The sequence below is a fragment of the Caloenas nicobarica genome, chromosome 1 (assembly GCF_036013445.1).
Source record: "Caloenas nicobarica isolate bCalNic1 chromosome 1, bCalNic1.hap1, whole genome shotgun sequence".
Classification (NCBI taxonomy): Eukaryota; Metazoa; Chordata; class Aves; order Columbiformes; family Columbidae; genus Caloenas; species Caloenas nicobarica.
In genome coordinates, this window is record NC_088245.1 from 45782303 (window position 1) to 45805093 (window position 22791).

At 35.6% G+C, this 22791-nt stretch overlaps 1 protein-coding gene across 1 annotated transcript in view; it reads right to left on the minus strand.

Moving 5' to 3' along the window:
- Positions 1-22791, minus strand: part of CFAP54 (cilia and flagella associated protein 54) — a 113101-nt gene that overhangs the window by 49115 nt on the left and 41195 nt on the right. The window contains 14 exon segments of the mRNA XM_065648025.1: positions 356-528; positions 2534-2670; positions 3090-3320; positions 4972-5114; positions 6094-6205; positions 7088-7214; positions 8120-8209; positions 11182-11278; positions 11934-12077; positions 14863-14985; positions 16602-16757; positions 17731-17878; positions 20415-20557; positions 21588-21773. Coding sequence (XP_065504097.1) covers positions 356-528; positions 2534-2670; positions 3090-3320; positions 4972-5114; positions 6094-6205; positions 7088-7214; positions 8120-8209; positions 11182-11278; positions 11934-12077; positions 14863-14985; positions 16602-16757; positions 17731-17878; positions 20415-20557; positions 21588-21773 — 2010 coding nt within the window.

The following is a 22791-nucleotide window of genomic DNA, read 5'->3' on the forward strand; positions in this document are numbered from 1 at the left end:
GACTAGTGAGTCTGCATTTCCTTTCAGTCACTGGTCCTACTGTTTATACTACCAAGGCATTCACTAAGGCCCGTAGAGGGAAAGGTAAATCTGCAAGCATTTTCAGAAAGATAAAACAAACAGGAGAAGAAAAGTTACAAAGACTAAATGAAAAATAAAATATTTATATAAATTATTACGCATTTGATAGAAATACACATTATGATAGGTGATATATTTGACATTTCATACCCTGTACTTGGACATTTTGCAGAAGATGAGAAAACATCGCTTTTTGCCACTAAATTTTTTTTTAAGTTTCTGAACTGTGGAGTTTTTTAATGTAGAAATTAAGTATTGTAATAAATAACCTTACCACTGCTCTTCTTAAATGCAACAAGATTTTTGTAAAATGCTCCAATAAAACAGTATTTGGCGGAAACTGGTGGTATTCTTTGGGGGAATGAGATACGGATGTTTCTGTTGTTTGAGTTGGAGGAGTATTTGTTCCTCTCAGTTTAGTGCTGCGGTCAGATGATTTATCCTTACCTGAAGACAAAAAGTTCACTGGTTAAAAATGAGTTAAAGTTCTCAAAAAAATAAAAAATATCATCAGCCAGGTAGGATTTTCCTGTGGCAGCTAAATACTTAAATGTTAGGAAATGCCAGTCTTAAGGTTATCATATTTATAAGGTTATGATATTTAAAATATAAGAAGCTTTTACTTAAGTGTTGAGAGAAGCAAGGATTAAAAAAAAGTTTGGGCAAAATAATAATGTGTAGCAATTATTTTTCAGCTTCAAAGCCAAAACACAACCCTCACAGAAGTTTTAGTAAGAAACCACCATGTGGCAAGCTCCAAAGAATATTTCTGAAACCAAGGCCTCTTAAAAGAAGTTAGGAAGAAGGGAAGATTTTAAGATTTCTGACAAATTCTGTGGTGTTTGTAGAACTGCTTCATTATTTTGTTCGATACCAAATATCCTCCAATGGAAAACACAAATGTTTACGGTAGTTGGATACAGTAATATCTGAGCTATAGGTTTCAGGCAGAAGCTAATTTCAAGCTAAATAGTATTTGAACTTCATGGCAAACTACACACTTCATGAAATTCTTTCATTCAGAATTGCTGCAAAGGCTAGGAGGTAGTAAACAGGATTTTCATTAGTTTTCAGCAACTTTCAGTGACTCAGTTCTCAGTGACTTGTGAGCATCAAGACAAAAGAGAATAACTAAAAATAAGCTGTTGCAAAGAGAACCAGTGAATTCAACTTCTAGTTTTTGTCACACCTCCCTGGAAAAGGCAGAGAGGATGGTTGATTCCCACCTAAGTCCTACACAGAACGATAGGAGAATTTTGCTCTCCACAGCGGTGGCAAGAATGTGTTTCCCAAAGGGCTGTTGAAAAGACCAGGCTTGTGATTTCTTCTTGACCTAATGGTGGTTAGGTAAGCTACTTTGTGTTGACTTGTGTGTTATCACCAACATCCGAGGCAAAGTTCTATATTTCACAATTGCCTACAAACAGGAGCCTTTCAGCTCCTCTTGAAACCTCAAAGGATGTTATTGAAAATAGCTGCGATAATAGAACAGTCAAATGTGAAAGACAGTGAATTGAAGTAAAAATGGTAGAAGATTAAAAAATTGATCCTGAGGTAGCCTCTGCCAGAGGAAAACACTGGGGAGCATGCAGTGGAGAAGGAAACCTATGTTATTCTACTTAAAATTTGAAGATAACAATAAACTTCAGTCTGTAAGAAAGACTTACAGAATGACCCAAGAAATTATTCACCTGAAGGAAACTATAGACCAAGCAACTACCACAGAAAGTTATCAAAATTATCATTGCATTTAGAATAATCTGGAATATTATTAATTTAATAAGTCTAGGTAGTGTGGCTTCTGCAAACCAAAAGCTAGTATCACTAATTTATTATAATTTATAAACTTGTCACTAAAGTATATGATAAAGAATAACCACTTGATAAAAAGTAACATACTTATGAATACAATAAACAATGCTTAGAATTATTAAAAATCCCCCATTATTAACAATATCTTCTTTCACACTAGGTATGCCAAAGAGAAAAAATACAGAGGATAGTTTTGAAATCAAAAAACATTTTTTCTTTAAATTGGCCTGAGTGTTTTTCCAAAGGTGATGTGGAGAAATAATGATGGAGGTCAGGTTAGAAATTAAGAGAAAGAACAGTCATAGAATCATTTCAGTTGGAAGAGACCCTCAGGATCATCAAGTCCAACCATAACCTAACTCTGGCACTAAACTATGTCCCTAAGAAACTTGTCTAAACACCTTCTAAATACCTCCAGGGATGGTGACTCAACCACTTCCCTGGGCAGCCTGTTCCAATGCCTGACAACCCTTTCTGTGAAGAATTTTTTCCTAATATTCAATCAAAACCTCCTCTGGTGCAACTTGAGGCCATTTCCTCTTGTCCTATCACTTGCAACTTGGGAGAAGAGACCAACACCCTCCATGCTACAACATCCTTTGAAACTGATTCCAGTTATGCACCCATTAAAAGTTCTTACAAGTTTCCTTTTTGGTCATTCCTGGCTTTTTAAGGAGATGAAGACTTGGTGTTCCTATGTCCTTTTCTTCGGATTCTCTCAAAACTACGGTGCCAGCATTACTTAATGAGTATACGTAAGGATCCAAAATATTGTAACTGCAGAATGGAAGAAAAAGAAGAAAGCACATAAAAAAAACCCCAGATACAATATTAGAAACAATTTTGATATGAACACACAAAATTCAGTTTCTCAAAAGTGAGTTTTGATTACTTTTCAGCAACTTTAGGAATCAGAAATAATGAATGATGGCCAAAAGTTATAAGGAACAAAAAACCAGCACAGTATAACATATTTCAAAATCTTCATGTAACCAGTCAAGTGAGCAACCAAAAATGTACATGTCACCTGCCATATGATGGAAAACAAAACTTTTTACATAGCAAACTAATTTGCATTTGGAAACTGAAATGTTCATATGTCAAACATAATAATTCAATCTGTTTGCATCAATGGCAATAACACAATAATCTATTAATATATTAATAGGAATCATTGATAATGCAGTAACATATACCTCTCCAGATGCTGCGAACCACAAATTCCAACTTGATATTGCTCTTCCAGTTTCTTTTTAAATAAGTTGTAGTGTGCAACTGCCAGATAGATATTCATCTGAGACCTCCAGGGCATCTCTTCAAGACATATTTGATGAAACTTCTTTCGGTTTAAGTAATCACGCACAATTGGGTTCAGCAGTAACACTAAGGTTTGATGAGCTACTTTTTGCAACTGTTCCTGGCCTTTCCTAAACCAAAATATATGAAGTAGCAAAAAATGAAACTGTGTTTTCTTGAAGCTCCAAAAAAGAAAATAATGATGAAGATGTACAGAAGTATCCCATTGCATATCCACAGACCTATATTAACTCAGAAGCATATGACATATTTCTAGCAAAAGGATATTTTGTAGCAGTCAGGAAAAGCAATGGTGCTTTTCCTCTTTAAGTGCACTTAACACATACTAAAACCTATCTTATATTTTACCGTTTCCATAAGATATTTGTCCTAGTGCTTACAAAAAGTTTAGCTCTGTGTTTGAAGTTATTTGTACCTGAATCATCCAAATGGGTTATTATAGGAAATACAGCTTGTTTCACACAGCCTGTTCAGGAGGTCGAGACTGTAAATTTGGATCATTCTTTTTACTGCTGTGTTTTGGTAGCTACTCATCCTCAATGGAAAGAAAACATTTTATTTCAAATGTGGATGGCTGGCTTTAATTTCCAGCCATAGATTTTTTTTTTTAATGTTTGTCTGCCAGATCAAACAATTCTGTATTACCTGGCATTTTCTCTCTGTGAAGATACACACAGTGTTGTAGTCAAATCAAATTTTTTCATTTTCATAAACTGTAAACTGATCCCTTTATCAATTTGAATTATTTTTCTGCCTGTTTTCCACCTTTAAAATGTGGTCAGAACAGTATACCATATACGATATTGATTATGTTATACAACAATATTATTATGTAAGATACGAAAGAGTAGTTGAAAGAGCAAAAAGCCCAGGATAAGTTAAACATCCCCTCTTCCAGTGAAAGCCATGAAAATCATGTTAGGTAAGATCAAGTTTTTTTCTGTCAGGGGGGAAAAATGAACAGTTTAGGTAAATATTCAGAAGATCGTGTATGGAAGACTTTTTTGAGGTTCTTTATTTAAAGAATAGAATCCAGAAGAACAGAAAGAACAGAAAGAACAGAAAGAACAGAAAGAACAGAATTCCAGGATCGGTTATGTGATTGCTTATATTCAGATATTTCTAGTTTTCTACTTGGTGATTGCTTGAAGCATTATTGACCAAAGGACCAGGTAATGAACGCCACAAATTCTTTTAGGTCAGAAGGTACTGTTAATACCTAGTTAACCAAATATATACAATTATCTGTCAAAGGAAGAGGTGAATGAATTTTTCATTAGTTTCTATCAAGGAACAGTTTTCTGAAAGCTACAGAACAGATAATCCAAAAAGACTAGCAAAAGGGTAAAAAAACCTCCGAAACTACCTGAATATCTGGAAAAAATAAATATTCTTTATCAGATTTTTAACAGGTAAGCTCCCCAGTACTGTTTGAAAAGCATTATAATAAGCAAATTAACATAGCTTTTCCGCCATAATGAATCAACATGTTTAAGCTAAGACAACTGAAATATACTCTTTGATTAATTCAAAGACCTCAGAATCTTCAACAGTTATTCTCTGAAATAGAAATGAGATAGATTTTGTTCTCTTGATTGGAAGACAATTTTATACTGAACTAAAACAGAAAAGTGAGTGAATGGTGCACAAATTCATCCCTTTGATAGAAAAAAGTTTTTAAATGTACACTTCATTGTAAACTAAAATTCCATTAAAGTATTTTGCTTTTGCATATGAACCTGATGACTTATGTTCATTTACCTTTGTGCTTCTGGAGATTCCATTACGTCTGGATGTTTCATTAAATACTGTCTAAGAGGATTATTTTTTCGACTCGAGACTTCTTTTTTTGGTTTCTTCACAGTTGATGCCTCTGGTTTCTTTAAAGGTGAGGTCTCTACACGCTTTAAAAGAATACTCCATTAAAGTCTTAAATATACTTCAAATACTTACTCATATTTATGTTATCAATTAGTTGAGATATATTGCAGGTTGGCTTATACAGGAGCAGAACAGAACAGAAAATAAATTCTGGAACTGCTTGTCAAAATAAGACAGAAAAATAAATATTTAATATTCCAGAAAGCTTCAGTTTTTCTGGAAGGTATATGTCAAATGCCCAACACTAAGAAGCCAGCCAGGTCCTCAAAGATTTTCTTGCATATACTAGTGTTTTCATCTCAAAAATAATGATAGTTCTTTTCCTATTATTATAAATACTTTTGAGTATTCAGGGTTTGCAATGCAAAAAGTGAGACAGAAAACCCTTTCCCCTATCTATCTATCTATCTGTCTATCTATGTATCTATCTCACACATGCAGTATTACAGGATTACTAGAGGGTTATGAGACAGAAAACTCTTCCTCTGAAACAAAACAAATCCATTAAGATTATTTTTACCTTCCAATAAAAGCAAAAATTTATTTTAAAAGAATTCTGAACAAAAAGCCTCTATTGTGCAATTAGAATATCTGCACAAGGAGTAAACCAAGAACAACTACTCATGAAAAAGTGTAAGTAGAACATATTGTACAAAAAGGCCTAAAGGGATCTCCTTTTCTTAATGTGATGATACCCAAGGCATTTCCTATTAACATATTGGGGTTTTTTCTAAAGGGAGCTGATGAAAGGCAAGTTTTCATTGATTTTGGAATGCATTACTCTGACTCATCTCAAATTCCTCACAATTGTTGGTCTCTCAGAGAAATCCTATGCCAGCTTTTCTTCCTAGTTTTCAGAGAGCAGAGGTGAGATGATGACTAGTTGGTATATGCATGTCTCTAGCTAAGGTTTTTATGAGACAGCTTTTAAAAATTTATTTTGGTTCTTATAGTATTGCTGCCCAGTAAAGACATACATGACTCCTTAAAAGTAAAACTTACTTTCTGAAACCCCACAGCTCCTTTAGCAGATGTCGCCATGCCTTCTGACAGAGTAGGAGAACTTGTTTCTTCTGTTGAAATTCCATTGATAGAGAGAAGGTGGTCATTCCTCCTGACACACAAATAATGTTAAAATTATCATCATCATCATGTTTAACTCCTTTCAGAGTTAAAGGATTATCTTTGGGAACAGGTAGAGCACATGCAAATCCTGTTTCATTGTTATTTGCAAATTCATCAGCTTTTCTTTCCTTCTTCCCCTTCAAAAAGAGGTACTGCTCACTTTCAAGGTTTATTATAGAAATCTGAATTTATAGGTAACAACTGTCTCACCTTCCTAACTCCTAGTAAAGCAAAGCAGTGTGCTTCATTACCCAAACTCTACTCTGAAATTTTGCAAAGAATTCTTCATGCGCAATTCTTTTCGTCTTTTGTAACAGCAATTCCAGTTCCTTATATCTCCTTTTCATTGGTTATTTGCTTTTCAAATTTTAGAAATACTGGTGTGCATTTTTTAACAAAGTCATAATTAAATTTCTTTGGGATCCTTTTATTAATAGGTAGGCGTCTACAATTTGATTCCACTTGTCTTTTCAGTATAGAAATTTTTTTAGACACTATAGTAAGCCCTGATCAGTTTGCTCTTGATTTAACCCAACATACTTTTCTAAAAGTTGTCCCACTGCCTCATAATAATATGGCAAATGGCCATATTACCAAGTCATGTCAATGAAAAGGTAAGTCCCGGAAACTGCTGATGATAGACCGGGGTTTTAAACAGACACACCAAGGGAGAAGTTTCCATGTATAACAAGGTCACAATACAATATTTTCTATAGCTATCTAATCCTGTGTTCATGGAACTTCTGCAGACTAGGAGTCATGGAACTGGCTGCAGACAGGACTCCTACTAGGTACAATTTACAGTTTCTGCTGTAACAGTGACATTAAACAGAAGTAGCAGGTTTGCACTGCTACTATAATAGAGATCTACCTTTTCAAGTAGACTTGCACATTGTCTGCCCATTCCAGAACACACTGAAACATCTCTTCATTCAGGATTTTGTACAAAACTTGTACAAAGAACTCAAGAAAACGTGGTTTATTTTTGAATTTCATCACTGCAATGAAGTAACAAATAATGAACACATTTTTTGTATTTATGCTGTAACAGGTTTCTGAATTCAGCAATAATTACAGCTATGTATCTCTCAATGCACATATTTATGTCATGTTGTATGCTGATGAAGAAAAGGCATACTGATACCAAAATCAGACAGACCTACAGAACAGGAGTTGCTAAATACTTCTTTTGACTTGGCATCCAGAATCTATTTACAACCCTAGAATAGCAAACACTATTTTTGTATCATGCAAAAATATATTATTAATATATTCAATATGCCTAATTGTAGACATGCCTGAAAATCCTGAAAAAAACAATAAAGCAAGTATAAACAAAGTAACTATTTATCATCAAGAAATAAATGAGTATTTATCCTATCTGAAAACTCTATTAACGTTACAGGCTGAGCTTCATTGTTATTTTAAACACCAGTATTTAAAAAATAAGGCAGTGGCAAATGCCACACACCAGAATCTTAAATCCTATTTCAAAAATTCAAGTATAATCAGTCTTTTGTGAAATTCTCTTTCAGTAACATAATTGAATATGAAAATGGGGTATCTCAATTTAAAAAGAACATTCCAAACAAACAATCTTTTTAACTTGACAAAACTTTTAAAAATGAGCTCATAAACATTATTCGAATTATTTAAAATATTAATATTTTATATATTTAACATCAACATTTAAAATAATTTGTTGCAAGTATTTCATCCACTTCTAAATGTGACTATATTAAGGACTTTTTTAAAGCCATGGTTTACTTGACCTTGTATAAATGAGAACAAAATGAAGATGAATTTTTCAAGATCTTATTCCAAGAAAGAAGTAGATTAGTTCACCAGCAGCTTTCTAAAGTAAAGAAGACTTTACAATTAAAATAAACACCAATCATCCTACCTTCTCGATAAGCATTGTTTGATGTCCAACATGAAATTACAGGGTAGAGGAACAAAGGATCTTCACGCCCCGTAAGCCTTGGTCCACGACCTGCATCAATAACCAAATCAAATCCATTATGATGAGCAGCGATAGTGAACAGTAGAAAATTTACCTGGAATTGTAACCGAAAACTAGAAAAATCCTTCTATAGCACATAGTTTGCTTTTAAATCTCTCACTGTCATCCGGAGAGAAATTCAAAAGCTGGCTCTTGTTTTCTAACCTAAGTAGTTGTGCCACTTGAATAATGAAGAGCTTACAGATGTGACTGATGAACTTCCAGCTACTAGACTAATGAGCAGGATGTCTGGAGTTCAGAGGTCTAACAAAGGTCCATACAAAGCATCTTTGGAGGAGGATGTGCAGTAAGGACATGTCCAAAAATGGTATTTAAAGATATACAGCATGAACTGAACACATGATGCTGCTAGTGACTACTGCTTACATACGTGCTTGCTATATGCGTAGCATAAGAAGGTAAATAATTTTTTTTCTTCACCTAAATACGTATATAAATACATTCATAGAAATATAAATATTTATATTCTATAAATAATATATTTATATAGATATGTAAATGATAGAGATGATATAGAGATATAACCAGTACATTTAATATATAGGAGAACAATAACTTGGAGTCAAGCTTCTGAGAGTTAAACACAACTGTGTCACCAGTTGATGAGCACCAGGATGTTACATGTGCTAGTTGTTATTTTGCCTTAATAAACACAATCTACAAATTTTGTGCTTAGGCAAGTTCTGTGGTTGAAAAAGATCAATGCATCTAGTCCCTGGAAAAAAAAAAACAAGGTTAAAAATGCACCCTGGAACAACCAGTTGTGATAGTGGATCAATAGCTACACCCTCCAGTAGCAGCTGCCAGTTGAAGTCCGTTGAGTGCAAATAATGACCAACTAAGTAGGACAGCCAGCAGGACAAGCAGACTTCTTTTAATTTTCTTTTTAGGACAAGTCACAGCCTTTGTTAGTACCCTCTCCTATTTGACAAGTTCAAAAATATATTGTTTCAAATTATCATTTTCACAAAGAATAATACCTCCCAAATTTTTTTAATGGGAAAACATTTGAAATGTCAGAATTTAAATTGTCTTGTGTATGAAATATTTTGTTTTTCTCAGTTTCCTATGAAAGAAGCAGTTTCATCTCTTTTTCATTTTTCTCTTAAACCACCATCAATGGAAAACTAAGTGTTGATGCACTTTTAAAGATTTCCTATCACGTTTTTTTCCAAAGTATTTTCAACAGCATGGCCTACAGGTGTGCACATTGTCCTAAAACACTTACACATATTTGTAAAGACAGCTGTAAGCTTTGTTATTTCTTTTGCATGGCCTCAGCAGAAGACTCTTCTTCAATTTGTATCCTGAAACTTATTGACAAATATGCTATTTCAGCAACACAGCAGACCTCAGCCATTAAGTATTTGCCAGTTATTGAAAATGCATTCTTCTCTAACCGATCAACCCATTAATTTAGGTTTTTATTAAATAAGAATGGAATGTCATTTTATTAAGTAATCAATGTGAGTTTCAATTAACTTACAGAATTCATTCATCCTGTAACTTGTTCTGCAGGAGTACAGGCATCAGTGTCAGCAGCAAAAAATGAAGGATCGGTGTACAGATGAATGGAATTTTGGTGTCACTCTTTTTATCCTATTTATTACAGAAATACTTTCCTCTTCTAAGATGTATGCATATACAAAGATGATGGAGGATAACTAGAACACAAGTCAGCAGCATGCCCTTGCAGCAAAGACCTGTTACCTACTGGGCTGTGTTAGAAACACCATAGCCAGTTGGTCAAGGGAAGCGATTGTTCCACTCTATTCAGCACTTGTGAGACCACATCTGGATTATAGTGTTTGGTTTTGGACACTGTACTACAAGACACCAACATACTGGAGTAAGTCCAGTGAAGGGCCACCAAGATGATAAGGAGCTGGAGTGCAAGATAAAGCAAGAAGAGGATGAGAGAACTGGGTTTATTCAGTCTTGAGAAGGCTAAGAGGAGTCTGCACCTACCTAATAGGCAGAATACAGAATGGGGAGACAGACCGTCCTCATTGGTAGCACAGGAGGCAATAGACTCAAGTGGGAAATCATTAAATTCCAAATAGATCTAAAGAAAACCTTTTTAACCATAAGGGTGTTCAACTGTTGGAACAGGGTGTCTCTTTCTTCAGAGATTTAAAAATGGCAGGACAAGTGCTGGAGCAACATCATCTAATTGTACGTGTTTTGAGCAGAGGAGTGGAATAAATGCCTTCCAGAAATGCCTTCCAACCTAAATTATTCTGATTCTATCCAGGCTCCAAGGAGCACAAGGTGCCAAGGAAATATAATGGAAGAAAAATCAGTAGTGGCTCTGTGTTTTAAGTTCTAATTTCCTTTATAAGTCCTATTTATTAATTCATCTAACTTTGGCAGAACTATTAGCCTGAAAATTCTTGTGCTTAATCCAGATTCTAAGCTATTTAAAATTTGATATCTTCATTCCCTAGTTACAAGGTAGTTAAGTGCTAGTATACAGGCAATTTCTTCACGAAGAGGAAAATTTCTGTTAGCTTTCTTCAGGAAGTCTTTTCTTCACTAAAATTTCTTGCAGTGGTCATTATTACTAGCAATGGTAGGAAAGTACCACATGCTATAAATGGAGAATGGACTTTGCCACTGTATTTTCTGATTCAGGAAAATAAAGCAAGCCTAAATAACATGGAACCCGATTTACGCAGACTGGGAGAGCATATATATTTGCAAAATAGAACAAAATAGAACAAAAATGAACATTTCCTTCTAAGAAGGAATGAGTGTTCTGGTGGAAACCATGAAAAGGATGAATAAAAGTCATTATACACATCACTACCAGGGAAAATCAACTAAAATCACAATTTCAGTGATCTTATTTATCAGGAAAGATATATGAAATAAAAGTACTTCTTGGACAAATAATTTTTACAAATAAGCCATAGAAAATTGCATAGAAAAATTACACCCACCTGGCTTGGTCAGTCTGAGGAGAATTGATTCAAGAGCATTTAGATTTTCTGTTGCTTTTTCCCTTGCAGCTAAATGGGATGCCTTTGAAGAAGTGCTCTGAAATATCCAATACTTAGTTATCAAAACCTAGCTTTTACTTAAGTAAAAAGTAAAATTTTGATTCTAAGTTACAGGAAATCCTCACATCATCATGATGCATCTCTTTGTAGTTTGAGTACTAAGGTGTTTGAGGTTGAAAGTTCTACTGAGAAATATTTTTCAGTCTACACAATTCCTAAGTCACTCTCTTATAACTCAGTTTCAAGCAGCTGCTACACTAAATGAGAGGCTTTCTACATTATAAAAGATACTTTTGCTCTACTTATATAATTCTTTATTTTTTTTCTGTCTTATAAAGCATTCCTGCAAACTATATGAGAAGATCAGTTAAAGATCCTTACATATATATATATACACACATACACACACAGATATTTATACATCTCTCCACGGCTCTGAACTGTGCTATTGCTAACCCCTCCCAAGTTCAATGAGATGAGACCCTGTACCCATTGCAATCTGCAACTGGTCTTAACAAAGGCAGCTACAATTAAACAGAAGCCTCTCAGCTGTACTTTTGGAACTCTTATTCTGTAAGGAAAATCTTATTTCATATGATCACTTCTAAAACAAAAAGTGAATAAATGAGGTCTTCAAAATAAGAGAATACAGTATTTAGAGAAAAAAAAAAAGTGAAAATTGGAGCAATTACTTTAACTTCTTTATTAGTGTGTGTTTCTTCAGTTTTCATAGCTCCTGACAGGTCAGGTGAAGCTGCCGGTGAGGAATCCAGCAATTTTTTCCCATAGTTAACAATAATTACGGCTAGTTCGTATTCTTTCCATGAACGTAGTACCTATTAAAGAATCATGTTATATATCTTTGTTTTGCATAACAAGTAATGTTTCATTATTGTCTACTTATAATTGTCAAAATGCATGAATATTATAAATGGAAATTAAATACTCAATACTTAAGTTTCCTTCAACAAAAACAGGACTATAGATCTGTAAAATAATTGGAACTGCAGATATACTATCTATGAATTCTACTTCAGCTTAACTGATCTTTCAGAGAACAAAAAGATTTAACCAGAAGTATTGGTTGCTGTGATTAACATTCTCCCAGTTCTCAGGTAGTACTACTATCAAAGAACATAAAGGGTACCTAAATGATCCTCATTTACCTCCCTGGTACCAAGTGCACATTTGAAAATCTTAACTGTATTAGTAAAAGGAGAAATTTATTTTTAAAATTATGAAATTTATAAATTAACAGTGTGAGTAACGTTTTTAGAAGCCTTTATCTTCTTTAGATAGAGCTCTAAAGGCCAAAGTACTTCTACTATAAGCAAGGTGCTTATAGTAGCAATATATAGAGAGCCAGTAATATGCCCTTGTGGCCAAGAAGGCCAATGGTATCCTGGGGAGCATTAGGGAGACTGTGACCAGCAGGTTGAAGGAGATTATCCTCCTCCTCTACTCTGCCTTGGTGAGGCCACATCTGGAATACTGCGTCCAGTTCTGGGGTCCCCAGCTTAAGAAGGACAAGGAAGTACTGGAGAGAGTCCAGCGGTGAGCTACAAAGATGATGAGGGGTCTGGAGCATCTTTCTTATGAGGAGGGACTAAGAGAGCTGGGTCTATTCAGCCTGGAAAAGCTGAGAAGGCATCTTATTTATGCTTATAAATGTCTCAAGGGTGGGTGTTGAGGGGATGGGACCAGACTCTTTTCAGTGGTGCCCAAAGATAGGATGAGGGACAACAGGCACAGACTGAAACACAGGAGGTTCCATCTAATATGAGGAGAAACTTCTTTACTTTGAGGGTGTCAGAGCACTGGAACAGGCTGCCCAGAGAGGTTGTGGAGTCTCCTTCTCTGGAGACATTCAAAACCCGCCTGGACACATTCCTGTACAATCTACTCTCAGTGAACCTGCTTTAGCAGGTGGGTTGGACTAAATGATCTCCAGAGGTCCCTTCCAACCCCAGCCATTCTGTGATTCTGTGAAGGTAACTTCATGTTAGGATGTTTGTCTTTGGGATAGAAAATAAGTCTATAGATTACTTTAGGTTTAATACAGTACATGGTCTGACTGTAACTCAACAGAAAACTATATACCATAGATTAACCAGAAGCATTTGCAATTCAACCATTCTGTTTGCTATTCCGTATGCTATGTTATCTCCAAGGAAAAAAAAAAAAAATCAGCGTTTCAAGTAGAGTCATATAGCTGGGAAATCCAACAACGAACAGACACTTTATCCAGGTTTCAAGTTTCCTAAGAGGCCTTATTGGCCTTGACAGCCTCCACCTGAGCCCTCCTCCATGTGGCCAGGAGATCCCTTTCAGCTTAGGTCTGACCCTACAGTCCCTGCCAGCTCCTATCTGGCAGGAATGCTGGTCTCCAGCACACTCCAAGCCATGCCTAAATCTGGCCATGGATCCACCAATCTGGACACCTGACCTGTGGACCGACTCCTCAGTTTAGCCTCAGACTGCTCCCACCCTGATGCACCAGCCTGCTGTGTCTGACCCTAACAACCCTCATCAGACCTGATCCTGACCTGTGGATTGACTTCCCAGCTTCACCTTGAACCTGCCTCATCACCACAAACTCATCTGGTGATCTCGACTGCTGGTTGAACCTGAATGTCAGGTGCTGCCCTGATGGCCATGGCATTGCTCTCGGCTCCCAGCTCCCCAGCCCTCGCCACGTCCTGGCACTGCCCTCACAGCCACAAAGTAACTGATTAATACCAAGAAAATGACAACACTAGTCCTTAAAATATTCATCTTCATACATTTTAAATGAATGAAAACTAGGCCTTCTTGCAGTGCAGTTTTAAGGATTTTTGACACTGATCTGGTCTTGTGAGGTGAGCACAGAGATCCATCTCCTATGAAGACTGAGGTGAGGGATCATCAACACAGGGCAATCCCTCAAAGCATCAGCTGCAGCTCAGTTTTGGAGTGAGCTCTTGCCTGAGGTGTACTTAAAGCTTGAGCAAAGCTGACTTTTTCAGCATTATACATCTACTGTGGCAGGTACTTTAACTCTAGCATGCCTCTATACCTGAGTAAAAAAAAAATCTTACCTGTACCACATTTCTCCTTATCTTGCTAAATAGATTAAGTATCTAAATCATAAATGTGATCTGCAGGTATGTATGATCATTGAAAGCCAAGGTGTTTCTGTTCCTGCCAGCATGTGGGACCAAATAGTATAGCCTCTTGTATCTAATTAGCAAATAAGCCATATATGTCATTCTCATAAAACTACAAATATGAGCTAGATGCAGTAAATAAACTTTTAATTTATATTTTACATGCATTCCCTATTGAAAATACTACTACCTTAAACTTAAAAATGCATGCAATGATATAAAATACAGAGTAATAATTACAATCTATTTTCTAACCAAATGAAAAATCTCAATTCTATTAAAGACTCACAATGTCATTTTTATATAAAATCCCCTGATACAAAGATACTAATAAATATTTCTATACCTTTACTATTTAAGATTGCTGGTTCTCCAAGACATCAATTTGAAGGCCAGCTCACTAAATCTTTTTTTTCTCTAAATGACAAGAGCTGTATCTTAAACTAAGTTGTAAGCACAATAATGCACACCATACCTTTGCTGTATAAAATGAAGTACAAGCTATCATATGCTGAATACTCTCATAACATCCTACATGCTTCCTCTGCAGGGCAGCACTTGGAATTTCTTGAAGGACAGCCAAACACTTAATGAGAATCTGTAAACAGAAGGGTTAAAGTAAAGTTTGGAGTCTGCAACACATTTACAAGCTTGTACCTCTGCACGGCCTGTTGTATTTGATGGCAAACTTTAAAAATACTTCAAAATCTAACAGCTCTACAAAAGCCAATAGTAAAATTTCCATTGAATTTAACAGTGTCAAGATTTCAACCACAGCCCTTTGGAATAAATTACATGTTCACATAAAATCACAGATATTAAATTACAGATATATGATAGATATTTTTGCTGATTTAATTAGCAAGATATCAAAGAATGCTTAATTCAGTGAGATTACATACTCCTAGTAGAGGACTGCTTAGAACTATATTGAGCTGCTCAGAATTTTAAATTAAAGAAAAATGTTTCCAGCATGATCTAAAAATGAAAGACTCCTTCTCCTCATTTTTGTCTAACAGACATGAAAAAAAAACATGCAACATAATTATTTTTCCCTTTAATTAGGAAATCTAAAACAGGAGCCATTTCCAGTCACTAGCTGTGCCTTTGGTAGGTCATCACAGCAAACATCTTCTTAAGCAAGAGGCTGCTCCCGTATTTATTTTTTTCTTAACACGCCTAAAAACTTGTTAAGTCCCTGAGTGCCCCAATAGTTGTGCCCTAAGCAGGTTCACCTGAAGTGTCCTCCCACACCTTCTGCCCAGGAGTCCCAGTTTAGTTCAGACCCAGGTCTTCAGTTCCTGCTTGAGCTATGGGATTGGTGTGCTGGTCTTCAGTTCTGTCTCCTGGGTGGACTTGGGACCTGCAACCTGCATTGTAGCCTTGTCTCTAGTTTCTGGCTCCAACTCCTGCAGCTCCTGACTTTTTCTCCTGGATGAACCCGGGACCAGCGCAATAGCCAGTCCACCTTCTCTGCACTCTCAGTGGATTCTCTTACTAATACCCTGCTCTATCTGCCATGTTCAGATGCTGCTAGTCTGTGCAATGCCTGCACTGCAGTCACCTCATCCTTCCTCACAGAGCAAACATTCTCTTACTGCTGCTCCCTGACAAAACTACCTACAATCAGTAAAAGGTGCATGTTGCTACTGTATCATTGCTGAATCTAAATCTGCTGCTTCAGACATGGCAGGAAAGGATTCAGGGACTCTGTTTTCAAAAAGAAGTTGCTTGCTTCTGGAAAGGAGCACATGCCTGAAAGCAAAGACTGCATTATGAAGACATTGAATAGGTTTCTTTTTTTAAGAAGAAAACTGTATATGAAGCAGAGACTAAAAAAAAAAAAAAAAAAAAAAAAGCCATAGGCAAATGCTGCTTTTCTTTCCTCAGAATTCCTATTTGCAAACGGCATTCAAGTAGAAGTTACATCATATATTATACTACAGTTTAAAAATACCAAAAAATCATCCTGAAGCAATAACCAATATTCTGCAGTTGTTTTAGCATATCTGAGAGCAGAATCCGTCCAGCTTACACTAAACATATATGCATTGGGAACACATAAAACCATAAAAGGCTGCTCTTTCAGCAGCTACTAAGAACTCAGAGCCTAGATATTTGGCTCTCCCACTGTATACTCCATTAGAAGTTTAATTTAAATTGCTATAACTGTAGGACTTGGATGCCAGCTGCTTTCTCTTAAAATGCTCTCACCTGAACTACTGGGACTGAAGAAATCTTGTGATAAATAATTGGAGCAAGGAGACCATAACATTGTACAACAGACTGCAGGGTATAACTTGCATCATTCAACCAATTACTCAGTTCAATTGCCACAGTCATTCTTTCACATTCTGCTAATCTAGCAACCTGTAAAAGAAAAACACATTTTGATTCAAATATAAATTCTGTTGTTCAAAATCATTTAAGAGTGAAAGAAGACAGATGTTATTGCAGTTTAAAAAGCAGAGTAAGCAGCAAGATAAAAGTTTAAAAATGAATTTACATTGACACCTGTTAGAAGTATATAAACAAATGCAATATTATTCATTATTCTAAAGGAAACCATTGTTCTTGACCTAATTTTGCCCCTTCAATTTATCGATGCAGTTTACAAAGCCTGGTTAACAACCTCAACCTGTGTGGAGTGGAACTTTCACATGCCAACCTCTCAGAGTAGGTAAGGGCAGGATAACAATTCCTTTATTTCTCTTCCAGTCATCTGCTGCAGTCCTTGCATGTGTGAGCAGATCCAGCGACTGCTCGCGTTTTTAAGAGACAAATACTTTAGCAAAGAAAGAGTGGAACAGGAATGTAATAATACCAAAGGCAAAGCTTAACTATTCAAATAAGAAAGGAAGTTTTTTGTGTTATTAACATGCCATTACATCATAAAGACTGAAATAAGCTAAAAGAAGCTTAGCATATTAAAAGCATGAAACTCTAATATTAATAAAATATATGTATTAAATAGCAGAAATGTTTACAATTAAACATCCAAGCTGCATCTTAGTAGGACAAAAATAACAATGATTATACCTCTCTCTTAAATTACAGTCTACTGCTGCTGAAGTAAAGGAAAAGTCTTCATCAGTTGGAATCAGTAGGATTTGGATTAGGGTATTAATGAGGCAATAACTGGTTCAGAAACCATCTTTCCACCAGGATACAAAACAAGCAACAGCTACTAGAATACTTCAGAAAGGAAGACCAGGTAACTTAGCAGAAATCTAAGTACTCTGCAGGTAGGATTAGTACATTGCACCATTTATCTTGGAATGACAAAATAAAGCTGATTGAAAAGTAAAATAAATTCCCACGTAGTATTCTAAGCCACACGTACTTGTTCCTTATAAAGTATCTCATTGGAACAGATGGAATCACAGAAGAGTCTTCCTTCCATGACATTAATGTCACAGACAGCAAATAAACTCCTTAAGAAGAGGTGTAAGGTAATAGGAGAAGTCTGAGATACAGCCTCAAAACATAGCCTGCAAAATAAAAAAGCATAATAACAGTAAAAGCATGTTAATGATTCTGACCTCTCATGCCTAAAAACACATTATATGAAAATGAAGCCTTTCATTTTAAAACTTTGTACAAAAGGATTACTGTAGCTACTGCTAGAAATGAGATTTATACATAAAACTGAAAAAATGCTTAAATTTTCTAACTTAAAATAAATAAAGGAGATAAGGCCCCTTTTCAAATTCTTGTCCACCTTCTACTATCTTAAGACATAATTTCCTTAGTCATTTCATCTAATCCAGTGAAATTTACTTTGAATTTTCATTGAAAACTTGGGATGCTACAGCTAATTTATTTTAACTGTCTCTTTTTACACATTCTTGTTTTGTATTCTGACAATGACACATACAGTTGTGAAGTCCATTACTAAGCATTAGTAACAGACTCCATTTCATCACTGACAGCTAGTGTTACAAGGCTCAAAAGAATCTTTCTTCTTCTGCCTGCTCTTTTGTTGTTTATTGGGGTTTTTTTTCTGCCCTGGGGGCAGATGAGCATTTGTCCTTTTTATATTATTTCTGTTACAGAAACAATCCTATGATTTGGAAGCATAAGAAGTAAATTCCTCCATCTCCTTGATTGTAAAAGAGACTGAAACTCAAGAACAAAGATCAAATAGACATATTCACATACTTGAGATTAGCAAGGAATCAACAGGGCTTCAGTTTGGAAACAAGAGGTTTTCTTTCCTTTCAGCTCCCTCTGCTGTCTCTTTAAGTCCTATCTAATTTCTTAGCTGCCGATCAGTAAAAGTGAAACTACTTTGTATCAGGTCTGATATTGTAGCTTTGAGAATCTTCCATATTAATTGTGGAGAAAAAAAAAAAAAAAGGCTTGGATGTAACTGTCAGAAAAGCAAAATCCCTGAAACCACCTTTGCACAGCTATTTAAAATTTTCTGTCTTCATTTGATTTATTTGATTTCATTTGATTTATCTGAAAGTCGCTTTGTTCAAATGTTACCTTTAGAGCTGCATGTGCTTAAAAAAAAGTGGGGGAAAAAAAAAAAGCACAATCACCAGCCTTGCATTCTTGCTTTGTTGCCCAGGCCAGGGATGGATTTAAAACTTTCATATAGTCATGAAACAGGGTGCCTAGTGACATCAGTGTAGTCCACAGACTGCCAGAAAATCCCAAAGGCTCTTATGGCATGTAACATCTAGACCCTTGGTCAATTTGTATGCCCAGTATCAGACACATGGTGGCACTTGAAGAACAGACAGAACACACGTTAGTGGTCTGGCTGAGTCCCAAATAACAAGAAGCACACGTAGACACATTACTTTTCTCCTGTGACAGGATTCAAAGCACACGCAAGCCTTCACTCTCTGCTTGCATCCAAACAGCATCACCGTGAGAAAACAGTGGGCTCTGCTGCAAGTATGTCAAAACAATCTGGAGAAAATGCTAGCTACATCCTGTGTCTCAGAATGGTTGATTTTGATTACTGGTGATTCCATCTGTAACGTGGAAATGGAAGTGTTCTGACAAAACTTATAGGAAATTCCCCTGATATCTATTTCTTGATACAAAGATCTGTATTTCTTTATTTCTTCTTTAATTCTAGAAACACTCAAGAACAATTAACACACATGGAATAAGGTTGCTTCTTGTTGTTATGGTTTCAAAACTAAGTCTGTCAAACTGAAATGGATATGCTGCAAAACTTTTTTGTATCTCCTCCACAAGGTTGCCAAAACTTTCCTATGAACGAATTGGTCTGAAAAGAATTCCACACAAATGAAGATGATATTTTGTGTTCTATTATATTGGATGTTATTTCATCGTCAAATTATAAGCAGTTGGCTAACATCTAAAAGTATTATTGTTATTGTAGTATTTTGTGTCTATTATCTCATACATATCTGGGAATTAATTAAGTTTTGATTTATTTTTGCATTTGGATCTATTGAATTTCAGTGAATGTAACCACAAAATTTCTAGCTGGGCTTTATCATCATGAAAAACATATAATATTATGGTTGAACATCTGATATTTATTTATAAATGAATTAATTTTAAATATCTCTTTTAAACCACTCTAGTATATTCAAAGATTATTGGTAGACTTATTTAACCACTCCAAAACAAAATTAGCAAGCATTTATCCATTTTGAGTGCTGTTCTTGACAAAATTTTCAGAATTCCTGAACCCTTCTGCTCCCTTAATTAGAACTAAAAGTCAAGAACCTAGTGCACATTACAAGTTTTGCATATGAAAATGCATCACACAGAATTCATAGCCACTTTATGTTTCCGAATTACCTTGACAAAGCAATCATTATAAAGAATTAGGTGTGTAAATGCTAGCAGTCCCATAAATAACAAAAATCCTCTGCTAATTATAAACCACTATATTTTTATAACACATTTCACACCTTTTTTCAGAATGTTTTTCATATCGCAAGTCTGAACAAAATTTCACAACCTGGCACTCTCGAAAATAAAATGTGCACATCTATAATTAACTATTATTTTACTTTTGGATATGCCAGTTACCTGTTTTCAGATATAGTCAAATTTCTACTTGCAGAAACAACAGCTGCATTGGCAGGCAGTGGAAAAGAATTTGAAACAAAATAATCCCACATTGGTGAAAATGCTTCTCTGGCTAATGTATAGTTGCCAGTCTGATAGGCTGCCTAAAAAAAAAAAAAAAAGGTAAAAAACCAAACACAACACCAATAACAACAAGTTTCCATGTTTATCAAACAACCAAGCCAAATATGATTATAGTATGAGGAAAGATTTTAAAACTCCCTCCCAACATGTAAATTTACAATTTCTGTAAGAATATTCTGACATATTTGAATACAAAACATGTAGTAATGTAGTAGCGATCTGATTCTACTAATATTAGTTTACCTTTAGAACTAACATCAGAGAAGGCAAAAGAGTTTCTTAACTGCTGACCAAGGATCTAATAGCCCTTTGTGGAATATTTTACAGATATTGTGCTGCAGTTTTTGAAAGCATATTATTTCATCTAGGTTCATTTTCCTTTCACTAATACTGTTGAATGTCATGCTGCTACGGATAACGGGATGTAAATGGAGTCATACAAGTAGGCATAAATTCACACCGATACCTCTCACTCTGGGACATTTTAGGAAATCTTCTAACAGTTCCCCATCTGAGCCGTAGGGCTAGACAATTTCACTTTTCTCCATGCCACAATCAGTTTTAAATTTTCTTTCTTCAGAATAAAGAAAATTAGGATAAAGTTCTGACAGAGCCTTTGTGGTCTTTCACAAGACACTACAAAAATAATTTCAATATGAAAATGTTTGGATTTGATACCTGGTAAGTTCAATCACATTTGTCATCTTGTACCGTAATGACTAATAAGATGATTTCTAGCACTTGGTCTCAATCACAAAAATGAAAAAATAAATTATAAAAAAGAATAAAGACGTTAAATGCAGACTGAAAAACAGGAACAGGAGTAAGAAAACTAGCTGAGAGTCATCTTTCCCTTAAACTGGAATTTCCAATAATTTTGAATTGAGTTACTCAAATATACCATTTGTTATGTTAAAATTGTGATTTCTGCTTATCAAGCTTTTGGCGAGAAAGTCTTGAGTTTTTACAAGAAGTTTTAGAGCTACCAGTGAAAACAAGTAATTACAACCAAATTAAAGTATGTGTTCACCATCATGCCTCTACCCCTACCTGAGTTAGATAGGCCCGAACAGCAGTAACAGAAAGAGGTGGATATGCAAGGATGGGCTGAGTTGTTTCCCCAATTGCATCACCAATAAGTTTTCCATCAGAAGAATATGCTGCGACTGCAAATACGTATTTCTCATTAGGATCTAAGCCTTGTATTTCCAAGAGGCTTTTCCCATCAGCTGGTATCTAGCAATAAAAATATTTTCTAGTTACACCCACTGAACATACCAAAACCAAATCTCAAATTCTAAGCTTTTATTGTTAAATAAATTATTTAATGGTCTTGGATACAATCAAAGTACAACCTAGATTAACATGCATGTCATGTTTCCACATAGTATTAGGTTCTTGAAGACAATTAAGAAACCAATTAAACAACAGGGGAAAAAAGTATCCATTTTCTCTGGAATGCAGTTGAGTGTACAGAGCACATAACCTAAGAGAACAGTAAAGTAGCAGGACCTGGAGTTTCTCTAAACCTTTTTCGTCCATTTGCACATTCACACTGTGAGTGTGCACGCTTGCAGTTGTTGAGTTGGAAACATTCTCACCCTGAGCAGAATTCCAGAGAAAGCACACAGCTCTCCTCCATACATGCCACAGGCATGGATTAGATATGGGCAGAGGATGTCTAAGGTCCTCTCAGCACCATTAACAGGACTTTGGAGTTTGTAAAACAGACAACATATTTTCAAGATCTTCATTTTTCCTTCAAGTAATTGTCCATCTGCCCTTAAACATCACGGCTTGCTTCTAACAGGCTTTTCCATCTTCCCCTCCATAACCAGGACAATTTAGACAAAGGAAAGTTTTAGGGTCTTGAAACAACAAACAACCAACACAGGGACTGAAGCACAACATGAGAAATGAGATTATCATAAGGTAAGATCAGCACAGTGCTCTTATTCAAATACTGTCTGGCCTTCATAAGGAGATCTCTGAACAACAGAAATCCTTTCAAATGCTGGGGCTGAATTTTGAACCAGCAGACCAGCAATTAGGGTAAGACAGTCTGTAGTATCCCTTTAGAGCAAGTTTTTCTCTTGTTGAAAAGTTGACAGATCATTCCACTACCAAGAAGCCTATTCTAAACCTTTTCCACGGAGCAGGCAGATCATGACTTTGTCTGCAGATCAGCATTTTACAAAAGCATATCCCCAAGCAACCAGAAGTTCAATTGCTGAAGCATATGGTTAACCTCAGG